At 37.7% G+C, this 15,000-nt stretch overlaps 1 protein-coding gene across 1 annotated transcript in view; it reads right to left on the bottom strand.

Moving 5' to 3' along the window:
• Nucleotides 1-15,000, bottom strand: part of LOC144966220 (serine/threonine-protein kinase Nek10-like) — a 102,127-nt gene that overhangs the window by 13,271 nt on the left and 73,856 nt on the right. Inside the window, exons 16-24 of the mRNA XM_078902398.1 lie at nt 14,757-14,905; nt 12,794-12,961; nt 8,166-8,339; nt 6,941-7,082; nt 6,519-6,640; nt 5,651-5,753; nt 3,854-3,932; nt 2,778-2,907; nt 970-1,040 (exon numbers count right to left, since the gene is read on the bottom strand). Coding sequence (XP_078758524.1) covers nt 970-1,040; nt 2,778-2,907; nt 3,854-3,932; nt 5,651-5,753; nt 6,519-6,640; nt 6,941-7,082; nt 8,166-8,339; nt 12,794-12,961; nt 14,757-14,905 — 1,138 coding nt within the window. The remainder of the gene's footprint in view (nt 1-969; nt 1,041-2,777; nt 2,908-3,853; nt 3,933-5,650; nt 5,754-6,518; nt 6,641-6,940; nt 7,083-8,165; nt 8,340-12,793; nt 12,962-14,756; nt 14,906-15,000) is intronic.

Below are 15,000 nucleotides of genomic sequence, written 5' to 3'. Positions count from 1 at the left end.
GTGTGAAGCACCAGTGTTGATGTAAAGCGCCAGTGTTGATGTAAAGCGCCAGTGTTGATATAAATCGCCAGTGTTGATATAAATCGCCAGTGTTGATATAAATCGCCAGTGTTGATATAAATCGCCAGTGTTGATATAAATCGCCAGTGTTGATATAAATCGCCAGTGTTGATATAAATCGCCAGTGTTTGATGTAAAGCGCCAGTGTTGATGTAAAGCGCCAGTGTTGATATAAATCGCCAGTGTTGATGTAAAGCGCCAGTGTTGATGTAAAGCGCCAGTGTTGATATAAATCGCCAGTGTTGATGTAAAGCACCAGTGTTGATGTAAAGCGCCAGTGTTGATGTAAAGCGCCAGTGTTGATGTAAAGCACCAGTGTTGATGTAAAGCGCCAGTGTTGATGTAAAGCGCCAGTGTTGATATAAATCGCCAGTGTTGATGTAAAGCGCCAGTGTTGATGTAAAGCGCCAGTGTTTGATGTAAAGCGCCAGTGTTGATGTAAAGCGCCAGTGTCTGATGCAAAGCACCAGTGTTGATATAAATCGCCAGTGTTGATGTAAAGCACCAGTGTTGATGTAAAGCGCCAGTGTTGATATAAAGCACCAGTGTTGATGAGGTTAAAAGCACCAGTGTTGATGTAAAGCACCAGTGTTGATGTAAAGCGCCAGTGTTTGATGTAAAGCGCCAGTGTTGATGTAAAGCGCCAGTGTTGATGTAAAGCGCCAGTGTTGATATAAATCGCCAGTGTTGATATAAATCGCCAGTGTTGATGTAAATCGCCAGTGTTGATGTAAAGCGCCAGTGTTGATGTAAAGCGCCAGTGTTGATGTAAAGCGCCAGTGTTGATGTAAAGCACCAGTGTTGATGTAAAGCACCAATGTTGATGTAAAGCGCAAAGAGCCTCATGGCTGAATCTACCGACTGTCCATTTTATTGACTAAGATATTTGGATGGTCCTCCCTCCCTTACCTTTCAATTGTCTGATTAAGTTTGGCCGAATATTCTCCAGACGGCACTGGACTGTATTCTCCGGCAACAATCTGAAAACAAACGACAATCATCATATAAAAAATAAGATTAAATAGAATAAAATTTCCTTTATTCATACCACAGGGTAAATTTGTCTATAACAACCAGAGATGAAGTGAGTAGGAAAGTGCCAGAAGACAATAGAGAATAAAAATTTAGCGGCGGTGATGGGGGTTTGAACCCGCGACCTTACTGGTACGACAACTCCGCCTGGCCGGGAAGAGCCTGACTCTAGTCTCTAGGGTTTATTCCAAGAGAAGACTGGAATAACCCAGGCGTCAGCCGCAGTGCAGCACCGCAAATTGAGCTAAAGGGGATGACTGGCTAGAGGCCACACAGCGCAGCGGCGCTTTATCGAACTCGGTACCTTTCGGGTACGAAGCAAAGACCGTACTGCTGAGCCACGCTCATTTAAAAAAGCAATAGTAGTTAATTTATTTTGACCGACGTGCATTTATTTGCAGGTCTGATAATCTTCCAAATCAACGCAAAATATACTCCATTACAACCACGTAAAAACAAGGCCTTAATTGCACTCGGTTATCAGACCTGCCTGAGGGAATACGTAGGTTTAGACCAACCTTTACACTGCTAAACCTTTACTCCGTACTAAAGTCACAACAAGATCTCGACAGCTTCAAAACTCTGGCCCAGGACCGTGACCAATGGAAACAAGTAACAACATGGATGGAGAGTACAGCACTATAACCTACTCATCTCGACAGCTTCAAAACTCTGGCCCAGGACCGTGACCAATGGAAACAAGTAACAACATGGATGGAGAGTACAGCACTATAACCTACTCATCTCGACAGCTTCAAAACTCTGGCCCAGGACCGTGACCAATGGAAACAAGTAACAACATGGATGGAGAGTACAGCACTATAACCTACTCATCTCGACAGCTTCAAAACTCTGGCCCAGGACCGTGACCAATGGAAACAAGTAACAACATGGATGGAGAGTACAGCAGCTATAACCTACTCATCTCGACAGCTTCAAAACTCTGGCCCAGGACCGTGACCAATGGAAACAAGTAACAACATGGATGGAGAGTACAGCAGCTATAACCTACTCATCTCGACAGCTTCAAAACTCTGGCCCAGGACCGTGACCAATGGAAACAAGTAACAACATGGATGGAGAGTACAGCAGCTATAACCTACTCATCGAGGTTATTCAAAAAATCTGTGACTGAATCACACAATTCTCAGCAAGCGTCATTCAGACTGCGAGGCTTTCTACACACTAATTTTACACGTTATTTCTATGACATTGATAGGAACAACAACAATAATAATAATGATAACAATAATAATAATAATAATATAATAATAATAATAATATAATAATAATAATAATAATATAATAATAATAATAATAATAATAATAATAATAATAATAATAATAATAATAATAATAATAATAATAATAATAATAATAATAATAATAATAATAATAATAAATAATAATAATGATAATAATAATAATAATGATAATGATGATAATAATATAATAATAATAATAATAATAATAATAATAATAATAATAATAATAATATAATAATAATAATATAATAATATAATAATAATAATATAATAATAATAATAATAATAATAATAATAATAATAATAATAATAATAATAATAATAAAATAATAATAATAATAATAATAATAATAATAATAATAATAATAATAATAATAATAATAATAATAATAATAATAATAATAATAATAATAAACTGACCTTATTGACAAGTGTCAGCATGTTATTGCTGTTGAAGGGTGGCTCCAAAACACACATCTGGTATAAGATACACCCCAAAGCCCAAATGTCCGCTTTTTCCCCATACGCTTGGTTCTGAACCACCTCGGGGCTGTAGGGGGAGAAGTGAAAGGAGAGAAACATTTCATAAGTCACGAGGGTTTAAAAAGAAAACAACAAACAAACAAACAACACAAAACAAAAATGTTAAAAAGGAGAAGAGGAAGAAGAAGAAGAAGAAGAAGAAGAAGAAGAAGAAGAAGAAGAAGAAGAAGAAGAAGAAGAAGAAGAAGAAGAAGAAGAAGAAGAAGAAGAAGAAGAAAAAGAAGAAGATGAAGAAGAAGGATGAGGAGGAGGAGGAGGAGGAGGAGGAGGAGGAGGAGGAGGAGGAGGAGGAGGAGGAGGAGGAAAAGAAGAAGAAGAAGAAGAAGAAGAAGAAGAAGAAGAAGAAGAAGAAGAAGAAGAAGAAGTAGAAGAAGAAGAAGAAGAAGAAGAAACTCAAAAACACAGGCTTGAATAACCCAGGCGTCAGCCGCAATGCAGCGCCGCAAATTGAGCTAGGACGAGGTGACTTGCTCAAGGCCAAAGTTTTTAATTCCTTATTCAGCATCTAGTTCTTCCTCATAGACAACCAGTCAATGGTGACGGGTAACATAATATATGATATTGAAAACGATCCAACGATGGAGAAGATCAAGGTGAAGGCCACGGAGAAGATCAAGGGGAAGGCCACGGAGAAGATCAAGGGGAAGGCCACGGAGAAGATCAAGGTGAAGGCCACGGAGAAGATCAAGGGGAAGGCCACGGAGAAGATCAAGGGGAAGGCCACGAGGAACATGGAGAAGAATTAAAGAAGCTGATATACAGAGAAGTGGTAAGACCTGGAATGGGATAAAAAAAAAAGTTAGCTCATGATAGAGAAGGATGGAAACAGTTTGTCTGTGGCCTATACCCTGACCCAGGGTGAAAAAGGCAATGATGATGATGATGATGATGATGATGATGATGATGATGATCATGATGATGATGATGATGATGATGATGATGATGAATCTCACCATGAATACAAAATGGTCCCCACCACTGACGTCATCTTACTGCAGTCTCCGAGTTTCTGTTTGGCCAAACCAAAATCAGCTGAAATAAATTTTATAAAATTGAGCTTATATATAGCGCAATATCCACTAAACGTACTCAAAGCGCTTTCCACGGGGTCCCTGACCAACAACAACACATAAAATGTAGAACAAGACATGACGCCCGTTAAGCGGTATTACCAATTTTTTTTTCGGACAAAGACAACGCTGTTAACAGCCAGGTACTCATTTTACACCTGAATACGGTGAGAGAATGCGAGTAAAGAGCCTTTTCCAAGGACTCAACTATGCGCCGAGAGAGGTTTGAACCAAGGACCTTCGGAACCAAAAGCGAGGGTCATACCACAAGACCACATCATATCCGCACGGGACCAGGAGTGAAGGGGGTGGGGGGGGGGGGGGGGGTGCGGGCGACATGTCTTAGTAAAGTCATCTGAGAAAATTCTTAAAAGTAACAATCTTCTTGAAATTGATATATCTAGTGATCAGAGTAATATAATGCAATATTTATTTAAAATCAGATCTATATCAGTCTGTGCTAAACAATTCAATGTGAATTGTGTATCTCCGCTCTACTTTTACAATTTGTTTCTTTGTTTGATATTTGATATGCTGTCTTTGTCATGCTATTTTTCAACTATGATTCGCTCAATCGTTTACATAATATCGTTTAAATAAGGTGGGGTGGGGTTGGAAGGAGGGGGATGGACTCTGAAAACCTAATCAGTTGCTTTTTCATCATTAAGAGAAATCTGCATTTTTAAATCATTTTTGTTTTGCATGTATTCATTGACGTAATAAGGAAAATAGGTGTCTTGTTTGCTTAATCAAACAATTCCTAAAATAACAACTTTGGTTCTTCGTGGTATTGGATCACTAATTTTATTTGTGACTTTGGTTCTTCGTGATATTTTAAAACTAACTTCATTTATGACTTTGGTTCTTCGTGATATTTAAAAACTAACTTCATTTATGATTCGGTTCTTCGTGATATTTAAAAACTAACTTCATTTATGACTTTGGTTCTTTGTGATATTTAAAAACTAACTTCATTTATGACTTTGATTCTTTGTGACATTTAAAAACTAACTTCATTTATGACTTTGGCTCTTTGTGATATTTTAAAACTAACTTCATTTATGACTTTGGTTCTTTGTGACATTTAAAAACTAACTTCATTTATGACTTTGGTTCTTCGTGATATTCAAAAACTAACTTCATTTGTGACTTTGGTTCTTTGTGACATTTAAAAACTAACTTCATTTATGACTTTGGTTCTTTGTGACATTTAAAAACTAACTTCATTTATGACTTTGGTTCTTTGTGATATTTAAAAACTAACTTCATTTGTGACTTTGGTTCTTAATGACATTTAAAAACTAACTTCATTTATGACTTTGGTTCTTCGTGATATTCAAAAACTAACTTCATTTGTGACTTTGGTTCTTTGTGACATTTAAAAACTAACTTCATTTATGACTTTGGTTCTTTGTGCATGTGACATTTAAAAACTAACTTCATTTATGACTTTGGTTCCTCGTGACATTTAAAAACTAACTTCATTTATGACTTTGGTTCTTTGTGATATATAAAAACTAACTTCATTTATGACTTTGGTTCTTTGTGACATTTAAAAACTAACTTCATTTGTGACTTTGGTTCTTCATAGTATTTTAAAAATTAACTTTGTCCGTGACTTTGGGTCTCCGTGGAACAAAATGATTAATGATGACATTTTTTTTTCGTTGAAAAACTTACTGATGGTGACTTTGTCATTCTCGCCCAGCATAACGTTGTTGGGCGTCAAGTCTCTGTGGACGATGCCTTTCTCTTTGTGCAGGTAACGAAGGGCTAGGATCAACTGGAAGAGGAGGAAATGGACAAGGTTAGCTCACACCAGAAGATGAAGAAATGTCCTACAAGTATTAAGGAGCTACTTTACGGATGAGAGAAAGGTTACTTTTGTCTCAAATATTCTCTACTCATAAATCCCAAATAAAATGACTCCAATCTTCTTCTTCTTCTTATTCTTCTTCTTCTTCTTCTTCTTCTTCTTCTTCTTCTTCTTCTTCTTCTTCTTCTTCTTCTTCTTCCTCCTCCTACTCCTCTTCCTCCGCCTCCTCCTCCTCCTCCTCATCATCATCATCATCATCATCTTCCTCCTCCTCCTCCTTCTCCTCCTCTTCCTCCTTCTCCTCTTCCTCCTCCTTCTCCTCTTCCTCCTCCTCATCATCATAATCGTCATCCTCATCATCATCATCTTCCTCCTCCTCCTCATCTTCCTCATCATCCTCCTCCAGCTCCTCCTCCTCCTCCTCCGCCTCCTACTCTTCCTCCTCCTCCTCCTTCTCCTCTTCCCCGTTTAGGAAAGAGAAAATAATATCATAGCGAATGTATATTCTCGACTCATAAATACCAAATAGAATGACCCCGATCTTGGCAAAAGGTCTCAAAGCTGGGATTTGCGAAGTCCCTATTTTGGAGAGTTTTTGACAAGGTGAAGGTCATTTCAAAGGACGGATAGTTTAAGGATTGAGTTTTCTGGCCAAATTTTAAATTCGATTTTTTTCAGAGTATATACAGTGTACTTTCATTATTGCTTCAAGCAGTTTTTATACAAATTTACCTGGACTAGGATATTCCAAATTCTGCTTTCAGTGAAGCCGTGCCTTTTCTCCTTGAGAGACGTGAAGTGTTCGCCTAGTGGAGCACCTTCAATTAATTCCATTACAATGTACAGCTTGTCATCTAGGGAAACAAAGCGGGGATAATCAATTAAAAAGTCTATTTTTAAAAATCTCTAGGGTTCCTTCTCCTCCTTTTCACCTCCTACTCTTCCTCCTCCTCGTCATTCCTCTTCTCCTCCTCCTCTTCCTCCTCCTCCCGCTCATTCTCTCCTTCTTCTTCTTCCTCTTCTTCTTCTTCTTCTTCTTCTTCGACTTCTACTTCGGCCTTGTTTGGGAAAGTGATAACATAGCGAGTTCTTTTTACAAACAAATTAGATAGTCACAAGAGGAAATCAAAACTTTCTATGAACACCATACTTACTGAGTTCGAACGTTTTGTAGTATCGTACAACGTTTGGATGTCTCATTTCCTCCTTCATAATCTTCAACTCGTTTGTAATTTGTCCAACACTTTGGGCCTTCTCCTTGGCGTTCTTGCCGAATGCCGTGTTTTGTAAATTCACCTGGAATATTTCAACCACAGTTATACCAAAGTTGGATAGAGAGAGAGAGAGAGAGAGAGAGAGAGAGAGAGAGAGAGAGAATGAGAGAATTTAATACCGCTGGTGCTTCAATGACCTAATGAGAAGAAAACGGTTTTGTTAAAAACAAACGTACTTAGTAACAAATAAACAATAACCGGGTGAGCCTCCAAGATATTCCAAGCCATAGAAGGGATAATGCGATTAAATCAAAATACACTTTACAGCCGGTATTCGTTTCCAACACAATACGACATATACTTAAGTTTTACTGTAGGCTATTCTTAATTTGTGGTCACATTTATCAAATCCTACCTCTTTGATTCCCATACATGACTGTCTCCCTGTCTTTTTTCTGACCCAAAACACTTCAACCCCCCCCCCCCCCAATAAATCATAATCCCGTGGAATCCGTATAAAAGCCATCACTCTTATTAAAGTCAACACATTATATTTTCTTTGTTCCAAGTTTTCTGCTCTTTATTTAAGTGTGCCACACTGATAATAAATAATGTCAATCTTGCTTGAAGTGAACCAAAATATCTGGACCGGTGGTGTTGGCTTTATCAGGGGTCAACTGTGCCAGATTGAGCCCATGTTATATTTATAACACCCTGCCGAGTGTCATACACGATTGTCTCCCAGTCTTTCTCCTGACCCAAAACACCCCCACCCACCCTCAACAAACCATAACACAAAATTGACCCAATGGGTCTCATCACTTCCTACCTCTTAAAGCGACTGTCTCCAAGTCACCTTTCTGACCCAAAACATCCCCACACATCCCCAATACACCATAACACCAGATTGACCCTTAGGTCACATGACTTCTTACCTCTTTAAGCGCCATACACGACTTTCTCAAAGCCATCTTCCTGACCCAAAACATCCCAACCCATCCCTAGTACATCATAAGGCCAGATTGACCCCTAGGTCACATGACTTCCTACCTCTTTAAGCGCCATACACGACTTTCTCAAAGCCATCTTCCTGACCCAAAACATCCCAACCCATCCCTAGTACATCATAAGGCCAGATTGACCCCTAGGTCACATGACTTCCTACCTCTTTAAGCGCCATACACGACTGTCTCCCAGTCTTCTTCCTGACCTTGTACACCGATCCAAACGCCCCCATCCCCAATAACTCGAACACGCCGTATTCTCCGATGTAGAAGCTGGGTTCTCGGTTCTGATGGGTGCTGAAGATGCGTTCATTGATCTCCGAAATGGATTCCTCCTGGAATGAAATAGAGAGAAGAAAAAAAAAGCAATTTGAATTTGATTGTTTGTAGTGATCTAGAATTCAATGATCAAATACTTCACCAAAACGGCCAAAACAAGACAAAAATAAATGGATAAATAAATTAATAAACAAATAGATAAATAAATAAATAAATATATAATTATAATAAATAAATAAATAAGAAAACTAAAAGCTAAAAAAGCAAACCAAAAAAGACAACAACAAAAAACAAAAAAAAAACAAAAAAGAAGACCCCAAAAAACAACGACAACAAACATCGAAATGAGAGCGAACAATTGGTGTCATCTTCAGTATTGAAGGCATACACACACACACACACCCACACACACACATACACACACACACTGTATTGGTGAGGGTATCATAATATGATATATCTATTCTTTAAAAAAAATAATCAGAGTTGGGGGTCAAAATTGTACCGTACAGTCTTTGTTAAACTTTTTCCACCGAGCACAGAATTACTGGCAAATCTATTTTTAAAAACCATAATTTTACAGATTGATATAGGAGTAACTTACAAACCTTTTCTAACTCAAGGGTAATTCTATCACCCGTTGACTCAAACTGTTATTTACAAAATCTGCTGGGGCATAATGACTGGTCATTTGATTTTGGGGGAATCGCTATCTGGCTGCCTTGTTGCCAGATTCATTTGCATGCATCTCATCACCATCCATCTTAGGTTATTTAAATAAGTCATTCTTTGTCTTCCTTTACCTCCCTTTCCTTCGATCATCCCAGATGTTACCAACTTTTCTATTCCGTCTCTTCTCCACACATGTCCCAGAAACCGTAACTGCCTCTTTCTGATGGTATCGATCAATATCCTTCCTTTTCTCACCTTCTCCAACACTTCCTCGTTCGTATACGCATCTACAGACTTTATTAAATGGCCGATTTTGATCATTGATGCCTCAAAAGATTCGTCTCGATCTATGTTAATTTCCCCAATACAGTTGTATAATAACTAAAGTAAATAAGTTTCTGTTCCTAATAGCCTTTATTTCTCCGCAAAGATTGTGGGGTTTCCATTAGTAATATTATATAATATAATAATAATAATAATAATAATAATAATAATAATAATAATAATAATAATAATAATAATAATAATAATAATAATAATAATAATAATAATAATAATACACATTTATAAATTTGTAAAACACAAGCTCTGGGCACTTTACAATATAAATGATCAATTGTGAAAAAAAAATATATATATATAATATAAAAGCACACATTATATTCACCCCAAGTAGAGTTTATTAAATACGCTGTGAATATTTTTTACAGTGCCGTAAAGATGGTTCTCGGGGCTGCTATTTAACAGTCATTATCTCGTCCAACTTTTCCCTTCAGGTCACCAAGCATTATAGCTAGGTACCTACATCATGTTTTGGAGTCTGTTGTACTGTTTGATTTAACTTATCATAGAAGTTTTATTTCTCGTCCTCACTCTTGCCCTCATGACAAACCAGGGATGGCTGGTAATAATGGGCAGGGTGGGCAAATACCAGCCTGTTTTTTTCAAGTTATAAGCTGTATTACCAGGTCCGAAATAATCTAATCTAAATTAGATAATTTCAAAAGTTACTACTTAAACTTGATACTTCGTACTGAAATCAATTTGTGTGTATTTTTGATAGATTGCGAATGACCATGCACCCCGTAATGCATAAACCAGGATACGCTCCTGTTCTTTTTATCAACCCCCCCCCCCCCCTCCCCAACCACTCCACTCCGCCCACATCGTCATCTCATCGTCACGTCGCCTGACGGTGAACTAACTCCGATTTTTGCTGTCTGGCCTCTCTAGTACTAGGTCGGGCTAATTCAAATGAGCCCACCTTAATAACCAGTGAACACTGAATAGAGCTTTTGGCAAACGAACTTTTTCTTATTTATTGCCTTACTTGTGCTGGTACCATTGATGTAATGACTTTGGGAAGGTTCCAGTATTGAATTAAATTTATTAACTTACTAATATTATATCAATTTAGTATTAATTTGTGTTGTTTTTATATATTTGTTTATCCATTTAAATTATTTCTTTTTTTTTTCTTGTTTTCTTTAAGTACTTCTCAAAACTCATTTATTTAAATTGTTTTCTTATTTGTTTTTTGTTGTTTTTTTTTGTTTTTGTTTTTTTAACAAATTAATTTGTTAGTTCTTTTTTTTATTATTCTTAAAGTAATTACCGCTGTATTTTTATTGCCAGACTAAATAATTTTGCAAGACAATGTAATTTTCTATTGTATTTCCTCTAATAAAACAAAACATTTTATTCAAAAGTCACGACTAAATAAATATTAATACAACCACCATTTTGGTTTTCTCAACAATTGAATTAGTATACGAGAAATACTCTTCTGAGTAAGGAGAGAGTTGAATTCTAAGTTATAGAGGAAATAAAGACGTTTAAAGGAAGGGTGGGCAGATTCCGTACTTGCCCGTCCTGAAGCTAATACATACATAAGATAGTTCGCGACGAAGAGGCGGGAAGCTAGGGGTTGGTTGGGGAAGGAGCATAGCACTCTTGTATAGATAGCATTGGGAAGGAGTAAAGATAACACGGTCGTTATTGTGATAGTATAACGAATGCATGAGGAGAGATTGATAACATTCTTTTGTCTTAATTGTATTGTGTGAATTATTGGCGAAAGCCTAAGATTAAATAAACTTTGTAATATCGTATGGTGGTAACCATCATTGTCGACGACATCGTGGTTGTCATCATCATCATCATCATCATCATCATCATCATCATCATCATCATCATCATCATCATCATTAACAACAACAACAACAACAACAACAACAACAATATTAACAACAAGTACAACAATCGTCTCCACAACTATCATTCTAACCAACAGCACCACCAAAACCACTATCATAATTACATCCTCCCTCACCGCCTCGTCTTCCTCCTCCTCCTCCACCACCACCACCACCGCTACCACTATTCCAACCACTACCACCACCGGCACAATCATTCTAACCACCAAGACAGCAGTAAAAATGATGCAATTTCAGCTCTGAATGAAACTCGAGTCATATCGCTGTTGTTGCTTCTCGATGAAAACTTTAAGGTTACTACATACTACTGAAAACCAGTAATGTAACCGAAATATTAATCTCGCCGTTGAGGGATTAAAGCATCTCTTTAATTTTTCGAGTGAACGAAATGGACTTCTATTGTCAAGGTGTTGTCACATTATGTCTCGTCGCTTTAGTTTTTAGTTGTATTCTCTTTCGTGATTATTTTTTGATTACGTTTGGAATAATTAAAATCTACTGGTATTGTCATTTCATTGTGAATGTGATTATTTGTGGTTGAAATATTTTTTTTAAAGGTGAAAAAAAAATTATAATTAAAAAAAAAAATAAATAAATAAATAAATCATATATATATATATATATATATATATATATATATATATATATATATATATATATATATATATATATATATATATATATGACCGGATCATCTTTGCCCAACCACTGTAAATAGGCTAGAACCGCCACTGTGACAAACAATTACTGACAATTTAGCATATTTTGAGTTGACTCTTGCCTTGAGCAATCGTTCTCCCGTTGGCTTCGATTCTAGTCCAGTATTTCCTGGCGTTATTGAATGCAGGCACTCTTTTGGTTGGATCTTTAATGATGTTTCCTCCTCTTGGTGTTTCCCTGTTCCACATTTCTCTCCAGTTTTCCTTCACATTGAAGTGAATCGCCTCTTAACTGGCATGGACATGGCAGAACTGCATCAAATATGTGCAGATGGAAACTTCGAAACATTGATACCTGCCAGAAATGTCAGGCAGCCCCAGAGACGAGCGATCACATCGTCCTCCACTGCCCAGTCACTAAACTTGAAGGTGGCTACGAAACCATCCTTAGGTTGGAGGAAGACTTTAGAAGCTGGGTTGACGAAATAAATTTGAAGGTGTAGCCATACGCTACTGCTACTACTACTACTACTACTACTACTACTACTACTACTACTACTACTACTACTACTACTACTACTACTACTACTACTACTACTTCGATTCTAGTAGAGTCTTTCTTGCTTTAAAAAATAATAGACGAGCTATGCCGTTTAAATGTAAAAATAGTCCCGAGAACCATCTTTACAGGACTGTCAAAATAGTCACTGGGTGTTAACGTCGCCATCGTAAACTTTTAGATTGAATGCGCTTGGCCAAGGAGTTCACAACATTGCCATCCGGAAGTATAACGGACCAACACATAAACTCTGTGTAACCATGAACTTTTATAGTCTGGTTAATACAGTTTAGTGAGAACAACTCACAAACGCGGATGGCAAGAACAATAACAAAGGCCTGAGTGACGTCATCTTCGAACTATCTCTAACATAATGATGGCTACGGTATTAAATAACAACTCACCGAAAGGCCGTTGATCGTGTCAGCCAATGGCTTGTAAGCGTTCAAATCTCTGACGTAATGACCTACGTCAATGAACATCTCGTACAGTTTTGGCGGGAAAAGATGTTTGAAGAGACGCCGATTCCTCTCCATACTGAACAGGAAACGGAGAGCTCGAAAAGCGTTTTGCTGTGGGTGGGATGGCGGGGGGTTGAAAAGGACAGGTTGGGTGGGGGGAGGGGAAGGGGGAGTGAGAATAAAAGTCATTATAATTGATATTGGACTTAAGTTTCAATTCACTTTATGGTAAAATTTGGAATAAACGCGGCTATGTGGTCTAGTGGTATGACACTCGCTTTCGGATCGGAAGGTCCTGAATTCGAGCCTCGCTCGGCGCGTAGTTGAGTCCTTGGAAAAGACTCTATACTCACATTATTTCACCGTACTCAAGTATAAAATGATTACCTGGCATTTAACAGCGTTGTCTCTGTACGAAAAGAAAATTTGTAATATCGCCTAAAAGGCGTCTTGTAAGGACCTAAATTAAATGTTAAGTGTTGCTGTTGGCCAGAGCCCCCTTGTAAAGCGCTTTGAGCACGTTTAGTGGATATTGCCCTATAGAAAAGCTCAAGTTTTTAAAAAGCAACTAAGATTGAAGCCATGGCATTCACGAGATGCAAAATGTTAATGGAATTAACGAGATTTGTGGATCACGACAAGCCCTCATCTGCAGTTACGGCTTGCCTTAACACTGTTGTAATGGACAGCATTTTGCGTTGGTTTGATAGCACATATTTCCATTAAATAATAACGTGAAGTTTAATGTAAGCTTCAATTTAATACAAAAACAGATCAAATGAACGTTTCGGGTTTCCCCTTTATCAACAAAACAGGATGATTGAAACACCACAGATGATTTTTTGATTCATCTTATCTACGCCACTACCACATCATTTCATTCATCTGTGGTGTTTCAATCATCCTGTTTTGTTGATAAAGGGGAAACCCGAAACGTTCATTTGATCTGTTTTGTAATTAAATTGAAGCTTACATTCAACTTTACGTTGTTATTTTTTTTCTTCGAGCTTCGAACAGCAGCATTTACACATATTTCCATTATAACAACGAGCCCATAACACTTTGGGTTATCAGACCTGCAGATAAGTACACGTCGATTCAAATTAATCTCTAGCTGTAAAGAATTAAAAAGTCGATTTAAAAAATATAATATTCCACCGACCACTCTCATTGGAAAACCCAATCATTTCTTAGTAAATACGTCATCATCGAATAATGCTTTGAACGCGTTGAATGCAAAATTTATTCAACGATTGCAGAATATTTGCTTAACATTTAATTGGTGTGAAATTAGACGTAAAAGACAGCTGATTGGTAATTACAAATAATCTTTTGGTGTGCATGAATACAAATCCAACGTTTTTAGTTTTGGGTCAAATTGCCATTCAAGCAGAAGGATAAAGATACAAATTGTGGTGAATAGAAGTACTAATTCCATACCATTTGGTTACAAAATTATATCTAATAATCTTACTTGTAGGGTTGGAATAAACGTATAGTGTCATTTATGTGTATTTATTATAAACTCGTTCTATTTTTATCATGTAATAACACATAATCGCAAGTTTGTTGTGTTACCGGGCACGAGAAAAACAACTCGTTTAATAAATACAAATGGATGAAAGAATCGTCTATAGGGAATGAGATTAGCGGAAGAGTAGCGTCCCTTGATTGGACGTCACCCATAGTCTGTGACGTCACCGGCGGAAAAGTTATTAGAGAGAGAACGTCATGTTGGTTGTGCGCATGTGTCTTTCGTCCTCGCTTCCGCGCACAACCAACATGACGTTCTCTCTCTAATAACTATTCCGCCGGTGACGTCACAGACTATGGGTGACGTCCAATCAAGGGACGCTACTCTTCCGCTAATCTCATTCCCTATTGTTGTTGCATCCCCCTCACCGACCTGTAGTTTAGTCTGTCGCTTCCTCTCCTTCTCCGAGCTGACTTCCTGGGGTAGAATGAGGAGACCCAGGCAGTAGATCCCGTTGGACTGGACGATCTGTTGGGCATTGGCGTCGTTGATGACGAGTTCCGTGAGGGCCGCACAGCACGCTGGGATTGATAGATATCGGGAGGGGTGAAGGGGTGGGGGGTGGGGGTGGGGTATCCATTTATATTAAATTAGAAAAAAATAATTGAGCTTTATA

This window comes from Berghia stephanieae, chromosome 2, assembly GCF_034508935.2.
Source record: "Berghia stephanieae isolate SIO BIC M18660-M18661 chromosome 2, UCSD_Bste_1.3, whole genome shotgun sequence".
Lineage (NCBI taxonomy): Eukaryota > Metazoa > Mollusca > Gastropoda > Nudibranchia > Aeolidiidae > Berghia > Berghia stephanieae.
This window is presented reverse-complemented; position numbering and strand designations above follow the sequence as displayed.